Here is an 18,606-nt window from a genome sequence, read left to right as displayed (position 1 = left end):
TATAATTACCTTGTACATATTTTCAATTGTCTCACATTGTAATATCTTTATATGACTTATTTTATAAACACTGCCTGAAACCTTTGACGGAGTATAATATTTAATATACTAGATTCATTCTTCCTGTTCTAAAACGTACCCTGTCTCCTGAAGGGAATTACGCTACTGTTTTGGGTTAGCTTCGGAACCGTTTAATCGAAGCTGGTGGCAGCTTACCGTGTGCAGGCCTTTGGGTGTTGTTGTAGCGACTGCGGCGTTGATAATTATTGTTCCTGCCTGAGTGGGAATAGTTTATCGCGTCGCTGCAGCGTGCCAAATAGCCAGTACATAGCAGGCAGCCTTTCTGGCGACTAATTACCCTATGTGCAGTACCTAATCTGACCTGAGAGTAAGGGGGCGCCAGAGAGCTGCAAGTTTCAAGGGGAACTGTAAGTGGGATATACATAAATCCCTGCAGTTCGTGGTATATTAAAGAGCAGTGGGATACCTAGAATAAGCCCCTGCTGTAAACTAAGAGGTCAATAGCCTTGTGTGTGTTTTTTCATCACATTGTGGAGTGGAGGGATAACTAAGATAAGCCCCCCTGCACATGTGATTGCCGTCTGTTGGCCTATAGTCACCCCGACCCGTGACGTAGGGGTGACGGTCACGGTGTGAAACGTGACAGGGGAGCTCCCTGTATACAGAGTTACATGATAAGATTCTGTCTGCAGTCACCACTAGGGGGAGCTCCCTGTATACAGAGATACATGATAAGATTCTGTCTGCAGTCACCACTAGGGGGAGCTCCCTGTATACAGAGATACATGATAAGATTCTGTCTGCAGCCACCACTAGGGGGAGCTCCCTGTATACAGAGATACATGATAAGATCCTGTCTGCAGCCACCACTAGGGGGAGCTCCCTGTATACAGAGATACATGATAAGATTCTGTCTGCAGTCACCACTAGGAGGAGCTCCCTGTTTACAGAGATACATGATAATATCCTGTCTGCAGCCACCACTAGGGGGAGCTCCCTGTATACAGAGATACATGATAAGATCCTTTCTGCAGCCACCACTAGGGGGAGCTCCCTGTATACAGAGATACATGATAAGATCCTGTCTGCAGCCACCACTAGGGGGAGCTCCCTGTATACAGAGATACATGATAAGATCCTGTCTGTAGTCACCACTAGGGGGAGCTCCCTGTATACAGAGATACATGATAAGATCCTGTCTGTAGTCACCACTAGGGGGAGCTCCCTGTATACAGAGATACATGATAAGACCCTGTCTGCAGCCACCACTAGGGGGAGCTCCCTGTATACAGAGATACATGATAAGATTCTGTCTGCAGTCACCACTAGGGGGAGCTCCCTGTATACAGAGATACATGATAAGATTCTGTCTGCAGTCACCACTAGGAGGAGCTCCCTGTTTACAGAGATACATGATAATATCCTGTATGCAGCCACCACTAGGGGGAGCTCCCTGTATACAGAGATACATGATAAGATCCTTTCTGCAGCCACCACTAGGTGGCGCTCCCTGTTTACAGATCCATGTTGCAGTCAGTAGTTCTGTGCTTGGACATGTCCTTGGTGGACTCGCAGATAAATATTTGGGCGATTGATCATTTATTCTGCTGTTTGCTATTGAGGAGTGATGGCGCCTCCCAGAAGTGACTTGTAGAAACATCTGTTGTTTCTTGAGATGAAAGATTCTAAGGCTAAGTGCACACGTCAGGATTTATTGCAGAAATTTCCTGACCAAAACCGGACATTTTCTGCAAGAAATCCGCATATGGATTTTTCAGGGTTTTTTTTTTGCGTTTTTTGCGCTTTGCTTTTACGGATTTTTTGCAGATTTTTCCGGAGGTCCTGGGATGCAATAATATAGTGGTAAATCCATAAGAAATCTGCAAAATTAATGAACATACTGCGTTTTTTACCGAGATGAGTTTTTTTTCGCGGAAAAAGCGTAACATATGCACAAAATCTGCGGAATGCATTCTAATTGATGGGATGCACACCTTGTGTTTTTTATGTGTTTTTATAGCAAAAAAGCAAAAAAAAAAAAACCGCAAGGTGTGCAGACAGCCTAATGATACCGATGAGGATGATGAGGATGATACCACCAGTAATGATTCAGGACGACACCCACAAGGGGCCTTTATTCCCACATATGCTGGTTGGATGATGCATCTGCCCCCGTTGTCAGTTCTCCATCTTCCTATAGAGATGTATGACGATAGCGAATCATGTGACCTTTGAGGACGCGGCGCGGTGCAAAGTATCAAAGGGACCTGGCGCCCTGGTCACTATGTGCCGCCCTGTGTGCGAGCGGACGCCCGTCTGAGGGCGAGAAGGATGAAGATGCATGGGATGTAGGAGACAAAGCGCAGAATCGTGGGGATCCCAATATAGAAGTATCTGGAAAGGAGAAACAGCCGTCAATCACAGAGCTGCCTGCGGTCACCTCCAGAGCTGCACTCACTATACTGCTGTTACATTGTGTCTTATCCTCCAGTCACCTCCAGAGCTGCACTCACTATTCTGCTGTTACATTGTGTCTTATCCTCCAGTCACCTCCAGAGCTGCACTCACTATTCTGCTGTTACATCGTGTCTTATCCTCCAGTCACCTCCAGAGCTGTGGTCACTATTCTGCTTTTACATTCTGTCTTATCCTCCAGTCACCTCCAGAGCTGCACTCACTATACTGCTGTTACATTGTGTCTTATCCTCCAGTCACCTCTAGAGCTGTGCTCACTATTCTGCTGTTACATTCTGTCTTATCCTCCAGAGCTGCACTCCCAGGTCGCTGACTGCCTCCTCCGCTCGACTCTCACCTGTAGGTGTCGCTGTCGTACATGCGGCAGGCCCCGGGGTCTCCGCAGCTGTTGATCCCCCACCTTATACAGGTGGTGTCTATGGCGGCTCCATAAGAAATGGGGGAGGGCATTCCGCCTGAAATGCAGAGGGGACATGTCAGCCTCTTGACTTGGCCACGGACCGTCCGCCTTTGGGGGTCTCCATCTGTTCCCCCTCATCCTTTACCGAGAGCTCGAGCCGCCAGAAGATGGAGACCGAGACCGAAGGACTTCTCTTCTGGGGTCAGACTCCTACAGTAGGGGGATACAATGAGAGAATGAGTCAGTGTCTGCGCAGGTCGGGGGTCCGGCATGGGCGGATGATGGGGTGGTGTCCGCACCTGACGAGCACCATGTACCCGGGCATGGCCCCCAGCGAGTAGATGAAGCAGCAGACCAGGTTCAGCACCAGGAAGTAGACCAGCATGACATCACAGGCCTCCTCCCGCGGACACTGCCCCCGAGCAGCCGAGCCATTCACCGAGCGCACGCAGCCGCAGTCCTGGAAAACCTGCACGGAAACCAGAGAGGAGAGTCCGACCTCATCACCAGGGCGCGCGCTGCGGCTCTCACCATGTCCGCCCCGGTTCCCGAAGATGACGAGCAGCCGGCCAGGCAGGCGGACACATAGCCCACCCCGTCATCCCCACACACGGGGTCCCACACGTCAGTGGCGCAGCCACAGTTCACGTTACACCCCGATGTCACATTGTCCAGGAAAGAAACGGCCTCCACCCTGAAAAAGAGAGTGTTACGTGTTACGGAACCACTCCGCACCCAGAAAATGTTGTGCAGTTATATGTATGCATAATAGGTTCCATGTGAGATGCATCAGCACACAGGCTGCGCCCCTGGGCAGAGGGGACACGATATTCCCTGTTATGAGAGGCAATTCAGTACCACAATGGACATAGAGGTCAGAGCACATACAGTGATCTGACAATAACCCAAAATCATAGAACGAGCTCTGAGACGTGGGAACTCTGCTGACCGCAATCCCTAATCCTCTCCAAACAACACTAGAGGCAGTCGTGGATTGCGCCTAACTCTACCTATGCAACTCGGCACAGCCTGAGAAACTAACTAGCCTGAAGATAGAAAAAATAAGCCTACCTTGCCTCAGAGAAATACCCCAAAGGAAAAGGCAGCCCCCCACATATAATGACTGTGAGTTAAGATGAAAAGACAAACGTAGAGATGAAATAGATTCAGCAAAGTGAGGCCCGACTTTCTTAACAGAGCGAGGATAGGAAAGATAACTTTGCGGTCTACACAAAACCCTAAAGAAAACCACACAAAGGGGGCAAAAAGACCCTCCGTACCGAACTAACGGCACGGAGGTACACCCTCTGCGTCCCAGAGCTTCCAGCAACAAATTAGACAAGCTGGACAGAAAAAATAGCAAACAAATAGCAAAGAAGAACTTAGCTATGCAGAGCAGCAGGCCACAGGAATGATCCAGGGAAAAACAAGTCCAACACTGGAACATTGACAGGAAGCATGAATCAAAGCATTAGGTGGAGTTAAGTAGAGAAGCACCTAACGACCTCACCAGATCACCTGAGGGAGGAAACTCAGAAGCCGCAGTACCACTTTCCTCCACAAACGGAAGCTCCCAGAGAGAATCAGCCGAAGTACCACTTGTGACCACAGGAGGGAGCTCTGCCACATAATTCACAACAGTACCCCCCCCCCTTGAGGAGGGGTCACCGAACCCTCACCAGAGCCCCCAGGCCGACCAGGATGAGCCACATGAAAGGCACGAACAAGATCGGGAGCATGGACATCAGAGGCAAAAACCCAGGAATTATCTTCCTGAGCATAACCCTTCCATTTAACCAGATACTGGAGTTTCCGTCTTGAAACACGAGAATCCAAAATCTTCTCCACAATATACTCCAATTCCCCCTCCACCAAAACCGGGGCAGGAGGGTCAACAGATGGAACCATAGGTGCCACGTATCTCCGCAACAATGACCTATGGAATACGTTATGTATGGAAAAAGAATCTGGGAGGGTCAGACGAAAAGACACAGGATTAAGAACCTCAGAAATCCTATACGGACCAATGAAACGAGGTTTAAACTTAGGAGAGGAAACCTTCATAGGAATATGACGAGAAGATAACCAAACCAGATCCCCAACACGAAGTCGGGGACCCACACGGCGTCTGCGATTAGCGAAACGTTGAGCCTTCTCCTGGGACAAGGTCAAATTGTCCACTACATGAGTCCAATTCTGCTGCAACCTGTCCACCACAGTATCCACACCAGGACAGTCCGAAGACTCAACCTGTCCTGAAGAGAAACGAGGATGGAACCTAGAATTGCAGAAAAATGGCGAAACCAAGGTAGCCGAGCTGGCCCGATTATGAAGGACGAACTCAGCCAAAGGCAAAAAGGACACCCAGTCATCCTGATTGGCAGAAACAAAGCATCTCAGATATGTTTCCAAGGTCTGATTGGTTCGTTCGGTCTGGCCATTAGTCTGAGGATGGAAAGCCGAGGAAAAAGACAAGTCAATGCCCATCCTACCACAAAAGGCTCGCCAAAACCTTGAAACAAACTGGGAACCTCTGTCAGAAACGATATTCTCTGGAATGCCATGTAAACGAACCACATGCTGGAAGAACAATGGCACCAAATCAGAGGAGGAAGGCAATTTAGACAAGGGTACCAGATGGACCATCTTAGAAAAACGATCACAGACCACCCAAATGACTGACATCTTTTGAGAAACGGGAAGATCTGAAATAAAATCCATAGAGATATGTGTCCAAGGCCTCTTCGGGACCGGCAAGGGCAAAAGCAACCCACTGGCACGAGAACAGCAGGGTTTAGCCCGAGCACAAGTCCCACAGGACTGCACAAAAGCACGCACATCCCGCGACAGAGACGGCCACCAAAAGGATCTAGCCACTAACTCTCTGGTACCAAAGATTCCAGGATGACCAGCCAACACCGAACAATGAACCTCAGAGATAACTTTATTCGTCCACCTATCAGGGACAAACAGTCTCTCCGCTGGACAACGATCAGGTTTATTAGCCTGAAATTTTTGCAGCACCCGCCGCAAATCAGGGGAGATGGCAGACACAATTACTCCTTCCTTGAGCATACCCGAAAGGCTCAGACAAACCCGGAGAGTCGGGCACAAAACTCCTAGACAGAGCATCCGCCTTCACATTTTTAGAGCCCGGAAGGTACGAAACCACAAAGTCAAAACGGGCAAAAAACAGCGACCAACGAGCCTGTCTAGGATTCAACCGCTTGGCAGACTCGAGATAAGTCAAGTTCTTATGATCAGTCAATACCACCACGCGATGCTTAGCTCCTTCAAGCCAATGACGCCACTCCTCGAATGCCCACTTCATGGCCAGCAACTCTCGGTTGCCCACATCATAATTTCGCTCAGCAGGCGAAAACTTCCTGGAAAAAAAAGCGCATGGTTTCATCACTGAGCAATCAGAACCTCTCTGCGACAAAACAGCCCCTGCTCCAATCTCAGAAGCATCAACCTCGACCTGGAACGGAAGAGAAACATCTGGCTGACACAACACAGGGGCACAGCAAAAACGACGCTTCAACTCCTGAAAAGCTTCCACCGCAGCAGAAGACCAATTGACCAAATCCGCACCCTTCTTGGTCAAATCGGTCAATGGTTTGGCAATACTAGAAAAATTGCAGATGAAGCGACGATAAAAATTAGCAAAGCCCAGGAACTTTTGCAGACTTTTCAGAGATGTCGGCTGAGTCCAATCATGGATGGCTTGGACCTTAACAGGATCCATCTCGATAGTAGAAGGGGAAAAGATGAACCCCAAAAATGAAACCTTCTGCACACCAAAGAGACACTTTGATCCCTTCACAAACAAATAATTAGCACGCAGGACCTGAAAAACCGTTCTGACCTGCTTCACGTGAGACTCCCAATCATCCGAGAAGATCAAAATGTCATCCAAGTACACAATCAGGAATTTATCCAGGTACTCTCGGAAGATGTCATGCATAAAGGACTGAAACACTGTTGGAGCATTGGCAAGTCCGAATGGCATCACAAGATACTCAAAATGACCCTCGGGCGTATTAAATGCAGTTTTCCATTCATCGCCTCGCCTGATTCTCACCAGATTATACGCACCACGAAGATCTATCTTGGTGAATCAACTAGCCCCCTTAATCCGAGCAAACAAATCAGATAACAATGGCAAGGGGTACTGAAATTTAACCGTGATCTTATTTAGAAGGCGGTAATCTATACAAGGTCTCAGCGAACCATCCTTCTTGGCTACAAAAAAGAACCCTGCTCCTAAAGGTGACGATGACGGGCGAATATGTCCCTTCTCCAGGGATTCCTTCACATAACTGCGCATAGCGGCGTGCTCAGGCACGGATAAATTAAACAGTCGACCTTTTGGGAATTTACTACCAGGAATCAAATTGATAGCACAATCACAATCCCTATGCGGAGGTAGGGTATCGGACTTGGGCTCATCAAATAAATCCCGGTAATCAGACAAGAACTCAGGAACCTCAGAAGGGGTGGATGACGAAATAGTCAGAAATGGGACATCACCATGTACCCCCTGACAACCCCAGCTGGACACAGACATGGATTTCCAATCTAATACTGGATTATGGGCTTGTAGCCATGGCAACCCCAACACGACCACATCATGCAGATTATGCAACACCAGAAAGCAAATAACCTCCTGATGTGCAGGAGCCATGCACATGGTCAGCTGGGTCCTGTATTGAGGCTTATTCTTGGCCAAAGGCGTGGCATCAATTCCTACCAATGGAATAGGACACTGCAAGGGCTCCAAGAGAAACCCACAACGCTTAGCATACTCCAAGTCCATCAAATTCAGAGCAGCGCCTGAGTCCACAAATGCCATGATAGAATACGATGACAAAGAGCAGATCAAGGTACCGTACCAATGGTGGCAGACCTAGCGAACCGCTTAGTGCGCTTAGGACAATCAGAGATAGCATAAGTGGATTCACCACAGTAGAAACACAGCCCATTCAGACGTCTGTGTTCTTGCCGTTTAACTCTGGTCAAAGTCCTATCGCACTGCATAGGCTCAGGTTTAAGCTCAGGTAATACCGCCAAATGGTGCACAGATTTACGCTCACGCAAGCGTCGACCGATCTGAATGGCCAAAGACATAGACTCATTCAAACCAGCAGGCATAGGAAATCCCACCATGACATCCTTAAGGGCTTCAGAGAGACCCTTTCTGAACATAGCTGCCAGCGCACCTTCATTCCATTGAGTGAGCACAGACCACTTTCTAAATTTCTGACAATATACCTCTATCTCATCCTGACCCTGACAAAGAGCCAGCAAATTCTTTTCTGCCTGATCCACTGAATTAGGCTCATCGTACAGCAATCCGAGCGCCAGGAAAAACGCATCAATATTACTTAATGCAGGATCTCCTGGCGCAAGAGAAAATGCCGAGTCCTGAGGGTCGCCGTGCAAAAAAGAAATAATAATCAAAACCTGTTGAACTGGATCATCAGAGGAGCGAGGTTTCAAAGCCAGAAACAGTTTACAATTATTTTTGAAACTCAGAAACTTAGTTCTATCTCCAAAAAACAAATCAGGAATAGGAATTCTTGGTTCTAACATAGATTTCTGATCAATAGTGTCTTGAATCTTTTGTACTCTTGCCGAGAGCTGATCCACAAATGAAGACAGACTTCTAATGTCCATCGCTACACCTGTGTCCTGAACCACCCAAATGTCTAGGGGAAAAAAAAGACAAAACACAAAGCCAAGAAAAAAAAATGGTCTCAGAACTTCTTTTTTCCCTCTATTGAGAATCATTAGTACTTTTGGCTTCCTGTACTGTTATGAGAGGCAATTCAGTACCACAATGGACATAGCGGTCAGAGCACATACAGTGATCTGACAATAACCCAAAATCATAGAACGAGCTCTGAGACGTGGGAACTCTGTAGACCGCAATCCCTAATCCTCTCCAAACAACACTAGAGGCAGCCGTGGATTGCGCCTAACTCTGCCTATGCAACTCGGCACAGCCTGAGAAACTAACTAGCCTGAAGATAGAAAATAAGCCTACCTTGCCTCAGAGAAATACCCCAAAGGAAAAGGCAGTCCCCCACATATAATGACTGTGAGTTAAGATGAAAAGACAATCGTAGAGATGAAATAGATTCAGCAAAGTGAGGCCCGACTTTCTTAACAGAGCGAGGATAGGAAAGATAACTTTGCGGTCTACACAAAACCCTAAAGAAAACCACGCAAAGGGGGCAAAAAGACCCTCCGTACCGAACTAACGGCACGGAGGTACACCCTTTGCGTCCCAGAGCTTCCAGCAACAAATTAGACAAGCTGGACAGAAAAAATAGCAAACAAATAGCAAAGAAGAACTTAGCTATGCAGAGCAGCAGGCCACAGGAATGATCCAGGGAAAAACAAGTCCAACACTGGAACATTGACAGGAAGCCAGGATCAAAGCATTAGGTGGAGTTAAGTAGAGAAGCACCTAACGACCTCACCAGATCACCTGAGGGAGGAAACTCAGAAGCCGCAGTACCACTTTCCTCCACAAACGGAAGCTCCCAGAGAGAATCAGCCGAAGTACCACTTGTGACTACAGGAGGGAGCTCTGTCACATAATTCACAACAATTCCCCTTCTGTCCGCCCCCCACCTTTGTCATTCCCACAGTAAATATCGGCAGGCTCCGGCCACCTGCGGCTATTGTAATGTATGTCTGGCCTGCCGCTTTTCTATTGGCCTGCCCTGTGTATCTGTGTGATATATTCTGTGTCCTGTGAGTAAAGTGTTATCAGACTGGAAATACATGGAGAAGCAGTGATCTTTTATATGCTCCCATGTAACCAAGCAATTCCAGCCAGCGTCCTTCATTCAGACTCCAGCCAAAGCAGAGTGGACCTCCTGAAACACGGGGTGGTACTGAAAGAGGTACCCCAGCTTGGTAGACCCCGTTACAGAGAGCAACAAGTCAGACTGCAGCATGATGGGAAGCCCAGAACATGGGGAAGGGGACACCGACGCTACAGGAAACGAACACCGACAGTCTGGGGGAAGGGACAATGACAGTGTGGGAAAGAAACCCTGACACTGAAGGGAGGAGACATTGACACTGGGGGAAGGAAGGGACATGGACACAGGGGGTAATCACCAACATTGGGGGGAAGGGACACCGACACTTGGGGAGGAAAGGGTCACTGACACTGGAGGGAAGGGACACCGACACTGGGGGGTCACCGACACTGGGGGGGTCACCGACACTGGGGGGAAGGGACACCAATGCTGGGAGGGGGGAAATCGACATTGTGGGGGAAGGGAAACCAACAGTGTGGGGATGGGACACAGACATTGGGGAAAACGTCACCGACACTACAGGGAACAGATACTGACAGTGTAGGGGAAGGGATACCGACACTGGGTGGAAGGGACATGGACAGTGTGGGAAAGGGACACCGACAATTGGGGGAAAGGAACACCGACACTTGGAGAGGGAAAGGTCACCAACACTGGAGGAGAAGGGACAACAACACTGGGAGGGGGACATTGACACTGGAGGGAAGGGTCACTGCCAGTGTGGAAGAAGGGTCACCCACAGTGTGGGGAAAGGGACACCGACAGTGTGGGAAAGGGACACTGACACTGTGGAAAAAACACCGACATTGATGGGAAGGGACACCGACACTGGGGGGGAAGGGACACCGACAGTGAAGGGGAAAGGACAACAACACTGTGGGAGAAAAGACACCGACACTGGGAGGGAAACTGACACTGGGGGAGACACCGATACTGCGGGGAAGGGACAGGGACACTGGGGAGTAAGAACAATGACACTGGAGGGAATGGACACTGACACTGTGGGGGAAGGGACACTGACACTGGGGGGAGGGACACCGACACTGGGGAAGGAAGGGACAGGGACACTGGGGAGTAAGAACAATGACACTGGAGGGAATGGACACTGACACTGTGGGGGAAGGAACACTGACACTGGAGGGAAGAGACACTAGACGCTGACACTGGGGGGAAGGGACACTGACACTGGGGGGAGGGACACCGACACGGGGGGGGGGGGGGGGAAGGACACCGACACTGTGGGAGGGAGGGACACTAACACTGTTGGAGGAAGGGACACCGACACTGTGAGGGAAGGGACACACACACTGAGGGAAAGTGATACGAACACTGGGGGGAAGGGACACCAACACTGGGGAAGGAAGGGACACTGACACTGGAGGGAAGAGACACTGACACAGGGGGGAAGGGACACCGACACTGTGAGGGAAGGGACACAGACACTGAGGGAAAGGGATACGAACACTGGGGGGAAGGGACACCAACACTGGGGAAGGAAGGGACACTGACACTGGGGGGAAGGGACACTGACACAGGGGGGAAGGGACACAGACACTGGGGGGAAGGGATATGAACACTGAGGGGAAGGGACACCAACACTGGGGAAGGAAAGGACACTGACACTGGACAGAAGGGACACCGACACTGGGGGGAAGGGACACCGACACTGGGGGGAAGGGACACTGACACTGGGAGGAAAGGACACCGATATTGGGGAAGGACACCAACACTGAGATGGGTGGGACACAGATGCTGGGATGGATGGTAGACTTACACTGGGGGTACAGGACAATGACACTCGGGATACAGGACCCGTTTAATCGAAGCTGGTGGCAGCGATACCGTGTGCAGGCTTTTGGGGTGATGTTGTAGCGACTGCGGCGTTGATAATTATTGTTCCTGCCTGAGTGGGAGTAGTTATCGCGTCGCTGCAGCGTGCCCAATAGCCAGTACATAGCAGGCAGCCTGTCTGGCGACTAATTATCCAGGGTGCAGTACCTAATCTGACCTGAGAGTAAGGGGGCACCAGAGAACTACAAGTGTTGAATGGAACTGTAAGCGGGATATACATACATCCCTGCAGTTCGTGGTATATTGAAGAGCAGTGGGATACCTAAAATAAGCCCCTGCTGTAAACTAAGAGGTCAATAGTCTTGTGTGTGTTTTTTCATCACATTGTGAAGTGGAGGGATAACTAAGATAAGCCCCCTGCACATGTGATAGCCGTCTGTTGGCCTAAAGTCACCCCGATCCGTGACGTAGGGGTGACGGTCACGGTGTGAATCGTGACAGTACAGGATAATGACACTGACACTTGGGGTACAGGATAATGACACTGACACTCGGGGTACAGGATAATGACACTGACACACAGGGTACAGGATAATGACGCTCACACTCAGGGTACAGGATAATGACACTGACACTTGGGGTACAGGATAATGACACTGACACTCAGGGTACAGGATAATGACACTGACACTCAGGGTACAGGATAATGACGCTGACACTCAGGGTACAGGATAATGACGCTGACCCTCGGGGTACAGGATAATGACACTGACACTCGGGGTACAGGATAATGACTCTGACACTCGGGGTACAGGATAATGACATTGACACTCGGGGTACAGGATAATGACACTGACACTCGGGGTACAGGATAATGACACTGACACTCGGGGTACAGGATAATGACACTGACACTCGGGGTACAGGATAATGACACTGACACTCGGGGTACAGGATAATGACACTGACACTCGGGGTACAGGATAATGACACTGACACTTGGGGTACAGGATAATGACACTGACACTCAGGGTACAGGATAATGACTCTCACACTCAGGGTACAGGATAATGACACTGACACTTGGGGTACAGGATAATGACACTGACACTCAGGGTACAGGATAATGACACTGACACTCGGGGTACAGGATAATGACGCTGACCCTTGGGGTACAGGATAATGACACTGACACTCGGGGTACAGGATAATGACTCTGACACTCGGGGTATTGGATAATGACTGACACTTGGGGTACAGGATAATGACACTGACACTCACGGTACTGGATAATGACACTGACACTCGGGATACGGGATAATGACGCTCACACTCGGGGTACAGGATAATGACACTGACACTCAGGGTACAGGATAATGACACTGACACTCGGGGTACAGGATAATGACGCTGACCCTTGGGGTACAGGATAATGACATTGACACTCGGGGTACAGGATAATGACACTGACACTTGGGGTACAGGATAATGACACTGACACTCAGGGTACAGGATAATGACTCTCACACTCAGGGTACAGGATAATGAAACTGACCCTTGGGGTACAGGATAATGACACTGACACTCGGGGTACAGGATAATGACACTGACACTGGGGGTACAGGATAATGACACTGACATTCGGGGTACAGGATAATGACACTGACACTCAGGGTACAGGATAATGACACTGACACTCGGGGTACAGGATAATGACACTGACACTTAGGGTACAGGATAATGACGCTGACCCTTGGGGTACAGGATAATGACACTGACACTCGGGGTACAGGATAATGACTCTGACACTCGGGGTATTGGATAATGACTGACACTTGGGGTACAGGATAATGACACTGACACTCACGGTACTGGATAATGACACTGACACTCGGGATACGGGATAATGACGCTCACACTCGGGGTACAGGATAATGACACTGACACTTGGGGTACAGGATAATGACGCTCACACTCGGGGTACAGGATAATGACACTGACACTTGGGATACGGGAGAATGACGCTCACACTCGGGGTACAGGATAATTACACTGAAACTCGAGGTACAGACTACAGATAGTGGGGTGCTTTGCCCTCTCACCCATCGTAGGTCACGGTCAGCCCGGCCATGGCCGCGTTCTTACACACCATGGTGAACGCCAGCAGGTACAGCAGATATTCGGTGACCGAGGTGCCGAACCCCAACTTTGCGGCCATGAATGTTGATGTTTTGTATTTTTTCATGAGGAATCCCCCCAGGAAGTAGCCGACCGCAATAACGGGGAGACTGTAGACTCCTGTGGAGAAAGGAGATGTGATGCCGCTCGTCATCCACCATATCACCGCCATCTTGTGCTTTGCTCTCACCGATCAGGAATATGGCCTCAGAAGCAGGCTTGCCGTACTGCTGCTCTAGGTATTTGGGCAGGAACGTCATGAACCCCACAAAGGCGCTGAACTGCAGCACCGTCACCAGCAGGAACAGCAGGTACACGCGGTTCTTCAGGAGGTTCTGCAGCAGCGTGAGGAATCCTGGGAGGGAGGAAAGAAAACATGTCCGTGAAAGCATGAAGGACAAACCTCCCCCATCACTCTCATGTCCACGCGGAGGGCACCTCTTCTACCTGTGCAGGTGCCATAGGGCGAAACACTGTGGATACACTACTGTATGCTCCCTGTATATGCTGTGTACACAATTATCAGCAGCTCGTCCTGCTCAGGCAAAATGGCCAAAAAAACTCTGAAAAGTCCTAGACGTTCCCGGACTACAGAGGATGTGTAGAGGGAGGAGAAGCTGTGGACGCCCCGAGAAGACCAGATGCCTATACAATGCAATATACGGCTTTATATGCTGTTTTATCTGGTTTGGTGCCAGCAGGGCCGACCACTTGGAGCCACCCAGGAACAGAGATAAGTGCCTACAGGGAACTACGTGTACGCAGATAGGGAAGACTACTAAAGGCGTGTGGGGGGCTTGCACGCATCCACTCAGCAAAGCATCCCAGAAGCTAAGCATCAAGAAAAAGCAGTTAATCCATGGCAAAGAATTAACATCCATCTTCTCTCTTCACACAGGTAGAACTCCCCACCTCTGCTTGCTGTCTCGTCTGCTGCAATAGACTCTAATGAACTCTGCTTATTGGATATTTGCTGTAATTCATCTGTAGCATTGTACTCAGTACTTACCGTTATCTTTCCATGGAATGGTGGTCACTGTAGATATCATCTTGGGAAAGATGTTATAGCATAGAGACGGAGGCAGGACTATTGTCTGTCATCATCTATTCACACCCGGGTGTGTAGAGCAAATGCTGCTAACTTATCCCAAACCAGCTCCCACAATCCCTCTCTCCTGACCATGTATTGTGGCCTATAAATTTAGAAGCATTGTAAGAGGTGCACGCTTGTTCTCAGCAAAGCATCTCAGCAGCTAAGCATCAAGAAAAAGCAGTTACTTAATGGCAGTTAGTCAGGGCAGGAGTCAGGTAACCCAAACTTTGCTCTCCCTTTTATCCATGTGCTTTATTTCTATCCTCCTGTGTTCCCTTGCCATCCACATTCACCGCCCAATCCCCCCTCCACCACGACTCATACACACCAGCTCCTCTCTCCTTCCCTCTCCCATGTACAGCTCCCATGCACTTCTCACCTTCCTGAAAATCCTTAGCCCATCTTACCCAAACACTCTGCACAAAAAACTTCTTACAATTCCAATAGCTACTACCTCTTTATCTTCTTACTCCTACTGATTTCAGGGGACATCTCCTCCAACCCCGGTCCCCCATCCAAGAACTTCAACCCCTACCCCACCTCACATAGATCCCTTATTATTATTATTATTATTATTATTATTATTTATTTATATAGCACCATTGATTCCATGGTGCTGTACGTGAGAAGGGGTTACATACAAGTTACAAATATCACATACAGTAAACAAACTAACAATGACGGACTGATACAGAGGGGCGAGGACCCTGCCCATGCGGGCTTACATTCTACAGGATTATGGGGAAGGAGACAGTAGGTTGAGGGTTGCAGGAGCTCCGGTGTTGGTGAGGCGGTAGCTCCGGTAGTGGTGAGGTGGTAGCTCCGGTGTTGGTGAGGCGGTAGCTCCGGTGTTGGTGAGGCGGTAGCTCTGGTGTTGGTGAGACGGTAGCTCCGGTGTTGGTGAGGCGGTAGCTCCGGTGTTGGTGAGGCGGTAGCTCCGGTAGTGGTGAGGCGGTAGCTCCGGTGTTGGTGAGGCGGTAGCTTCGGTGTTGGTGAGGCGGTAGCTCCGGTGTTGGTGAGGCGGTAGCTCCGGTGTTGGTGAGGCGGTAGCTCCGGTGTTGGTGAGGCGGTAGCTTCGATCGTGATGAGGCAGCAGCGGTGTCAGTGCAGGCTGTAGGCTTTCCTGAAGAGATGAGTTTTCAGGTTCCGGCTGAAGGATCCGACTGTGGTTGATAGTCGGACGTGTTGGGGCAGAGAGTTCCAGAGGATGGGGGATATTCGGGAGAAGTCTTGGAGGCAATTGGATGAGGAGCGAATAAGTGTGGAGGAGAGGAGGAGGTCTTGTGAGGACCGGAGATCACGTGAGGGAAGATATCGAGAGATTAGTTCAGAGATATATGGAGAAGACAGGTTGTGGATGGCTTTGTAGGTCAGTATTAGTAATTTGAACTGGATACGCTGAGGGAATGGGAGCCAGTGAAGAGATTTGCAGAGGGGGGAAGCAGAGGAGTAGCGAGGAGAGAGATGGATTAGTCGGGCAGCAGAGTTAAGGATGGACTGGAGAGGTGCAAGGGTGTTAGCAGGGAGGCCACAGAAAAGGATGTTGCCCTAGTCAAGGCGGGAAATGATGAGGGCGTGCACAAGCATTTTAGTAGATTGGGGGTTGAGGAAGGGACGGATCCTGGAGATATTTTTGAGCTGGAGGCGACAGGAGGTGGAAAGAGCTTGGATGTGTGGTTTGAAGGACAGGGCAGAGTCGAAGGTTACTCCGAGGCAGCGGACTTCTTGTACAGGGGAAAGCATGATGTCATTGACTGCGATAGATAGGTCAGGTAAGGAAGATTTGTGGGATGGAGGAAAGATGATGAGTTCAGATTTGTCCACATTGAGTTTGAGGAAGCGAGAGGAGAAGAAGGAGGAGATGGCTGATAGGCACTCTGGGATTCTGGACAGCAGAGTGGTGACGTCTGGGCCAGAGAGGTAGATCTGAGTGTCATCAGCATAGAGGTGGTACTGGAATCCATGGGACTTTATGAGTTGTCCCAAGCCAAGTGTATAGATTGAGAAGAGTTACTAACTAACTTACTAACATTAACATTTGTTGCACTCCTTCATCTCCTTCTTTTAACTGTGCCCCTTGGAATCCACAGTCGGTATGTAACAAGCTTCCCTTTCCTGCACAACTACTTTCTGAACAACTCTCTGAATCTGTTGGCCCTCACTGAAACTTGGATTCAGGATTCTGACACTGTCTCCCCTGCTGCCATTTCCCATGGTGGCTTACAATTCTCCCATTTCCCGAGACCCACAAACAGACCTGGTGGTGGAGTTGGCATACTCCTGTCCCCACAATGCACCTTCCAGGTCATCCCCCCAGTTCCATCACTCTCATTCCCTTCTTTTGAGGTCCACACTATCAGGCTCTTCCGTCCCCTCTCCCTCAGAGTAGCGGTCATATACCGGCCCCCAGGCTCACCCACCCACTTCCTGGACCATTTCTCAGCCTGGTTGCCTCATTTCATGTCCTCAGAACTCCCAACCCTTATCCTGGGGGACTTCAACATCCACATCAACAGCCCCACTTCTACATCTGTGTCCCAGCTTCTATCACTAACCACTTCTCTAGGCCTCTCACAGCTCTCAACCTCTGAAACACACAAAGAGGTAACACCCTTTACCTGGTCTGTTTTCCGGCTGTGTTCAATCTCCTACCTAGATAACTCACCCCTTCCCCCTCTGACCACAAAATTCTCTCCTTCACGCTCAAAAATGCTCACCCACCTCAGCACACTCCTACCTACCACAAATTCAGAAAACCCGCATTCTCCAGAGATGCTCTAGGAGTGCTGATCGCTTATGGAGGAAAACTTGCACACCAGAAGACTTCATCCACTTCAAATTTATGTTAATAACCTCTAACTCTGCCCTTCACCTCGCCAAACAGACCTACTTCACCACCCTGATCTCCTCACTATCCAACAACCCCAAGACACTTTTTGATACCTTTCACTCCCTCAGGCCAAAAGCACAAGCCCCTATCACAGACATTTGTGCTGATGACCTGGCCTCCCACTTTATAGAGAAAATGGATAACATCCATCAGGAAATTCGCTCCCAATCACCAAGTCCAGTGACTCCCATCCCTCCCTGCATTTCCCCTGGCTCATTCTCCACATTTGATCCCATCACAGAAGAAGTCTCCAAGCTCCTCTCTTCTCGTCCGACTACATGCACTACCGACCCCATTCCCTCACATCTCCTCCAGTCTCTCTTTCCAGTCATCACAACTCACCTAACTACAATCTTTAATCTCTCCCTCTCCTCTGGCATTTTCCCCTCCTCCTTCAAACACTCTATTATTACTCCATTACTTAAATAACCCTCTCTCGACCCATCCTGCACAAACAACTACAGACCTGTCTCCAATCTCCCCTTCATGGAGACCTGTCTTCAATCTCCCCTTCTGTAAGTATTTTTTCCGGGCATGCGCAGTTGCGCTGCCCTTCTTACTTACAGTGCAGGCGCCAGGAACTATAATGCAGGAAGAGGAGGCGGCGCCCGGCACGCACAGCTCTGGAGTGACGGCTGTGCTGCGTCTAATTAGAAAGGAAAGACCCGCCTCCCGGACGGATTCAGGGTATGTGGTGGCAAATTTTATAAGTGTTTATTTCAGCATGTGCAGGCATTTGTAACTAAAGAGCCACCTTGTCAGAATGCAGCATTTGTGCAGCACAAGGCGGCTCTTTTAGTTACAAACGCCTGAGGGGGGTGACAGGTTCCCTTTAATTATTGTATTGTTAATGTTGTTACTTATGACTGCTGTGTTTGAAACTGTTAAACTGTAAAGCGCTGCGGAATATGTTGGTGCT

At 49.5% G+C, this 18,606-nt stretch overlaps 1 protein-coding gene across 1 annotated transcript in view; it reads right to left on the bottom strand.

Moving 5' to 3' along the window:
- Nucleotides 1-1,808: 1,808 nt before the first annotated feature.
- LOC138674933 (solute carrier organic anion transporter family member 1A2-like) overlaps nucleotides 1,809-18,606 on the bottom strand; it is an 86,543-nt gene continuing 69,745 nt past the window's right edge. Inside the window, exons 9-15 of the mRNA XM_069762770.1 lie at nucleotides 13,895-14,059; nucleotides 13,629-13,824; nucleotides 3,428-3,590; nucleotides 3,196-3,365; nucleotides 3,042-3,106; nucleotides 2,834-2,951; nucleotides 1,809-2,415 (exon numbers count right to left, since the gene is read on the bottom strand). Coding sequence (XP_069618871.1) covers nucleotides 2,304-2,415; nucleotides 2,834-2,951; nucleotides 3,042-3,106; nucleotides 3,196-3,365; nucleotides 3,428-3,590; nucleotides 13,629-13,824; nucleotides 13,895-14,059 — 989 coding nt within the window. The 3' untranslated portion in view covers nucleotides 1,809-2,303. The remainder of the gene's footprint in view (nucleotides 2,416-2,833; nucleotides 2,952-3,041; nucleotides 3,107-3,195; nucleotides 3,366-3,427; nucleotides 3,591-13,628; nucleotides 13,825-13,894; nucleotides 14,060-18,606) is intronic.

This window comes from Ranitomeya imitator, chromosome 4 (genome assembly GCF_032444005.1).
Source record: "Ranitomeya imitator isolate aRanImi1 chromosome 4, aRanImi1.pri, whole genome shotgun sequence".
NCBI classification, from domain to species: Eukaryota; Metazoa; Chordata; class Amphibia; order Anura; family Dendrobatidae; genus Ranitomeya; species Ranitomeya imitator.
This window is presented reverse-complemented; position numbering and strand designations above follow the sequence as displayed.